Source organism: Aplysia californica, unplaced genomic scaffold (assembly GCF_000002075.1).
Source record: "Aplysia californica isolate F4 #8 unplaced genomic scaffold, AplCal3.0 scaffold00434, whole genome shotgun sequence".
Lineage (NCBI taxonomy): Eukaryota > Metazoa > Mollusca > Gastropoda > Aplysiida > Aplysiidae > Aplysia > Aplysia californica.
This window is the reverse complement of record NW_004797704.1, coordinates 299,283-304,780: the sequence shown is the minus strand read 5'-3', so window position 1 is coordinate 304,780 and position 5,498 is coordinate 299,283. Positions and strand designations below refer to the sequence as shown.

Genomic DNA, 5,498 nt, shown 5'->3' with positions numbered 1-5,498 from the left:
GCTCAGTTGGTATCGTCTGGGACTACCGTTATAACGGAGCTGATGGTCCAGGTTTGGAACACAATTAGAAAGTGATATCTCGTTTTTGATGGCCAGTATAATATTAGAAAAGTTGAATTACCAAGTTTTATTTTATATCATGTTTATGCTGAAAATTATTAATAACAGAAACATGTCTTAGGCAACGCCTACACTGTTGTGACTGTCTATACAGTTAGTAGGCGTTAATCTTAGGCCTACGTACCTTAATGTAAACTTATAAAAGTTGATGTTGAAATCAGTGAATATATAATGAATATCCAGGTTTTCAGTAATGTTTAGACTGAAAAGTGAAGCACATGTTCTCAAAAGAGATTACCTTTTCACCGGAAATAACATTTCCTTAGCAACTTACAAGTTTTTCCTTTTGCTCCATGTCCGGTCCGTAGGAAGCTATGGCAATGAGCGTGTTGGACAGAGGATCCCCTGCAGCATTGTTTGCAGCAGTTGCTGCTGGTGCAGCGATGAAGTACGCTGCTGGCTTCATGTTTCCAAAGCAAAAGAAAGAGGAATATCGATATGTTGGGAAAGTCGGGTCCATCTGGGTGTATCCCTTCAAGTCTTTTAAAGGCGTGAACGTCCAAAATGCAGACTGCACATCTGTGGGAATACAATGGCGGAGTTTTGGTGACAGGTGAATTCTTGGGTCACGACAAGGTGGAATCAGGCGCTCGTCGATGTTAGAGGGCATATTGAGTTAATGGTGTCATCTTAAATCTTTTTTATTTGTCTTGCGTTTGTATATATTAAAACCGTCTATCTTGAACAGAAGTGGTGATATTTGCAATTGAAGAACGTGGGGGTCGCGTCGTGTCAGAGGTAAAATTAGAGAGAAAAATGACTGCCAAAGTTTGGTGATTTTCAAAGATTGAGAGTCCTTGGAAATTTCAAATTTACATTTGTTATGCCTTTGATTAACGCTTTTCAGTAAAATAAACACAGAAATTTGTAAAAAGTGTTCAGAACAAAAGTCGATAAAAACTTCCCAAAGAGCGGGGGGAAATGCCGATATCTTCGAATTTGTTATTTTGATGAGCGCTTGATTTCACCAAGACACACACACATACACACACAAAAACACAAGCACATACACAAGCACACACACACACACACACACACACACACACACACACACACACACACACACACACACATGCACACACATGCACACACATGCACACACACACACACACAAACACACGCACACACACACACACGCACACACACACACACGCACACACACACACACACATTTAAAAAATAAGAAGATGACTCATGTAGCATAATGCCATGTGTTAGTAATGAATGGAGCGTTTTGACTGAGATCAAATTCCTGTAGGGTCAAAGTCAAAGGAGAGGATAGAGGAAAACTACATCACGTCTTGTTCGGTTTGTTTCAATTTCTCTTCTTTTTTTGGGGGGGGGGGGTGCAAAGTTGGATTTCTCCAAGAAGAGGAAAAAATTTAATGATTATGTTAAAAGCTGTTTTAATCCAACCCGTTATGCAACTACTCTAGTTGTTTGTTGGTTGTTGTTGTTTTCTATATTCTTGTTTGCGTACCCCTTAAACTATCACACTAGGTCGATTGGGACGTAATAAAGTATAGTTTGGCGTGGTATTTGTAACTGCATTGTTTTCCAATGTGTGTCCTGGTATTCCGAACGAGTGGTTTTGTTATCTTAATTAATTTGTCAATGTTTTCTTCAATTGAAAGGCAGTGGGCAGTTTCTACCGCTGATGGCGTTTACCTCACACAAAGACAAGTTCCGAAAATGGCCTTGATTGAGCCGGTGCTGGACGGAGACAACATTATGTTGAAGGCACCAGGCATGGAACCTATTTCTCTCCAAGCTGATCCACCAGTGACTGACAGCAATATCAGCAAAGTCACGTCAGTATCTATTCATTTGTCTCACCCGTATTGCTTTTTGACGCATGGAGAAAGATTGATAATTTTAAAAAACGACGCTCACCAAGAAAAATTTACCCCCCTCCCCTAGGTAGAAGGATGTTAAAGATGATACAGATCTACTTTCTTGAGACGGCCTATCTTTGTCAAGGCCAAAGGTAGATAAACATGATACATGTATTGAACTAGTCGGACCTGTAATTTAGAAGAAAAAAAATAATAAACTAGCCCAAACAAAACATTTCCTTTTTAAAATGTGGAAATTGTTTCTCTTTTATTTCACGTGCGTCTTGCTCCGGGAGATGAAAGATATGGGCATGTTTATTACATTTAAATTAACAAATGGCCTGTCGAGTACAGAACAATTTCCGTCTTGTTCAAACTCTTTCTTATTCAATGCAGGCGTACTCAAGATTTTGTTGGAGTTTTCGGTATCTTGCCCAGAAGTAAATCTTGCATTTTTAAAAATAATGACAAGTTACCCCCAGAATGTTTTGAGACTGGGTTTTTAATTAGTGAATATGATTGAGGGAATTTGGATAACACAAGAAGAGTAGAGTAACCCCCCCCCCCCCCCCTCAAGTGCAAGGGAATATTATAATTAGAGACATTACAAAGAAAGGGTGAATGAGTTACGCAAGAAAAGGTAGAGCTAATGCAAAAAGCCCAATTTTGTTAATAATCTTTTATATAAGTGAAAATATGTCTTCTTATTCAAAATAGTTTAATGACCTGTTTTAAATATCAATTAACTAAATCATTTACAGACTCTATATTCAAAATGTCATTTTCTGTATTTATTTTCGAAATCGGCACTTATATTGCGTTGCAATTAAGTGCGTAAAACACTTACTAATTTTTGTTTCGAAATAATTAATTTAGAAGCATTTATTACTGCTTTTAAGATATTTCCTTTTTGAATATTATCCCAGGTGGGTTTTTTGGTTCTATTCACAGTGTCAAAGCAGATACCATCAGGTCAGTTGACATGGGGGATGCAGTTGCTGACTGGCTTTGTCGTTACTTCGATAGAACTGGTCTTCGACTACATTACTCAGCTCCAAACCTGGAAAAGCGGGATGCATCTAACGCAAAAAAGTTGTGGCAAAATCCAGCAAAACCTGGAGATATGGTATGACAGTCATGCTACTTATTGCCAGGAACAACATGTCATAGAATATTAATAAATTATGACCACTTAGCCTTTGCCTGTAGAGGGGTTTTCTTGGACATTGTCTTAAGTAAAGGCTATACTGGCGATGCTTGCCCAACGTTCATAAACAAGGAACAATGTTTTAGAATTGTACACTTAGTGAGTCGTAGTTGTAGAGGTTTAACACCCCTATCAACAAGAAAGTTATTTAAGAGGTGGAATCTCCGATTTCAACGTCCATCTCCGACAACACAGTGCCAGATGAGTTAAGAGCCTTGAAAACCGAGAAAAAAAACCCTGCAAAATCCTTGAACGCTCAGATACGGATCTGAACCATAGGGCCGTCCTCTTCGTTGTCAAGTGTGATGCCAACTCAGCTAACGGAGGGCCCACTTTGAGAGAACGTTGTGTAGAATTACACGTTGCAGATAATAATGTATCAGTGACTGGGAAACGAATCTGTCTTGAGAACACTAAGTTAGGTGTTCTGTTAGCAATGCCATTCACATAGCCATCTATTTGTTACCTATAAACCGTTCAAAAACTTTCTCATCGGGCATATCTAAGTAAAATTCTGTATATCCGGTTTCTGGGTTTTTAAAAAAGTTACATCAGTGTGCAGTCAATTGCTCTCTAGAAAGCGACATAATTTTAATTTGATTTTGTTTTCAGCTCGCACTTGCAGACAATTGTGGATACATGGTTGTGTCCAATGCGTCCCTCGCAGACCTCAACACAAGGCTAGAAACACCTGTTCCAATCACGAATTTCAGAGCCAACATAATTGTTGATGATTGTAGTGCTTTTGCAGAGGTAAATAACTTACTTTTTAAAATATGTTCAGTCACCATTATGCCATTTCGTGAACAATCCACTTTGTGATGCTTTGATTTCATAGGAATACGTACCCCTTTGTAGCCGATTTAATATGAGGGATGAGGGTGAAAAGGGAGGGAGGGGGGTAGGTTTTCTTGAGACACAAGTTGGTTTACGTTGAGTTCGTTTATGGGTTGTTTTTTCTGACTGATTTCCCATCGTATCTGGCGTAGCTGTGCTGATTTTATCCTGAGAAACATTGATCCTAAATGTATGTTTATAGGCCTATAAGAACACAAAAAACGTTATTGTCTATGTTTATCAGAACTAATTCCCGATATATATGTGCATTTATCTTATGTCAAGGTGTTGCTTTCTACCCCACAGTCTTCGTGTGGTCTCCTCCGTCTGAAATAACCTTTTTTGGTCAGAGAATATTATCTAGTCTTCTTCCAATTTATTTCCAGATGGACTGGTCGTGTATCAATGTCTTTCAGTAGTATAATATATTATACAATGTAATTTTACTTCCAGTACGTTTGCGTTCAAACGATGTATTATACTAACCTTTCAACATCTCCTGTCCGGTACCGGAACTTTAGGATTCATGGAGCTCTATCCGTATTGGAGATGTTCAGTTGAGGGCCCTGGACGCATGCACAAGATGTATTTTTGTCACTGTCGACCAGAGTAAAGGGGTCAAGGACAAGAATGAGGAACCTCTGAAAACTCTGAAAACGTAAGACAATAATATAATACGAGGGGCATGGCAAAAGTTTTTACCTGGCCATGACAAAATAAAGGTAGAAAGCTGAAATTTGGTACTAAGCCTATGATCGTATTAAAGATGACCAGCGAGATGCCTACATGGGATTAGAAAGAGGCAATAATACTGAATCGGTTTCCGTGATAATTATTTTTTTACTGTGACATCCCTTGGGCGTGGGTAAGACCTAGGCGGGCGAGACAGGTCTGTATGAAAATAATATGCATGGCTACCATGCTTACCCCTGTGACCGCCTTCTCCGAAGCCAGCACTCGTGTACGAGTAGCTCGTCATAAACGAGGCTTCAAGCTATTGTGTGTTGGCCTAGGCCTATGGCTTGGCTAAGTTATACATTGAAACAAAAGAAAACACTACAAACCAAACCTACGATTGGCCCACATAAACAGGCAGTACTGCTGGGTCGCGAGCGCGAGAACGGAACTGAATCCCCACTCTTGCCTGAGGAACGCGATTAATAATAATAATAATAATAATATACGTATTAGTTGGACAAAATACAAAATGCTCTATTAGTCTCGTTATAAATTAGTAGATTGAGTTTACGAAAATTCCGCCTTTTGCACAGAATAAGCCATGGTTTAGCCCAACTCGGAAAATGAATTTTAGTATTCTAAACTTGCACTTATCAGAGAATAGTTCAATATAGACCACGACGTAATGTATCAAAGTTTATACAATCGAACCTGCTCGAGCAACCACTTGTTCAAGACAATCACTTATACACGTGACAAATGCAAATAAATAGATAAATACATAAATAAATACATAAATAAATAAATATATCAATACATAA

General features: G+C 38.7%; 1 protein-coding gene across 1 annotated transcript in view; it reads left to right on the top strand.

The window, feature by feature from the left end:
- Window positions 1-428: 428 nt before the first annotated feature.
- LOC101856203 (mitochondrial amidoxime-reducing component 1) overlaps window positions 429-5,498 on the top strand; it is a gene marked incomplete at both ends in the record, with an annotated part of 6,512 nt that continues 1,442 nt past the window's right edge. Inside the window, 5 exon segments of the mRNA XM_005104749.2 lie at window positions 429-673; window positions 1,755-1,931; window positions 2,907-3,081; window positions 3,775-3,915; window positions 4,521-4,657. Of these exon segments, the coding sequence (XP_005104806.1) occupies window positions 435-673; window positions 1,755-1,931; window positions 2,907-3,081; window positions 3,775-3,915; window positions 4,521-4,657 (869 nt within the window).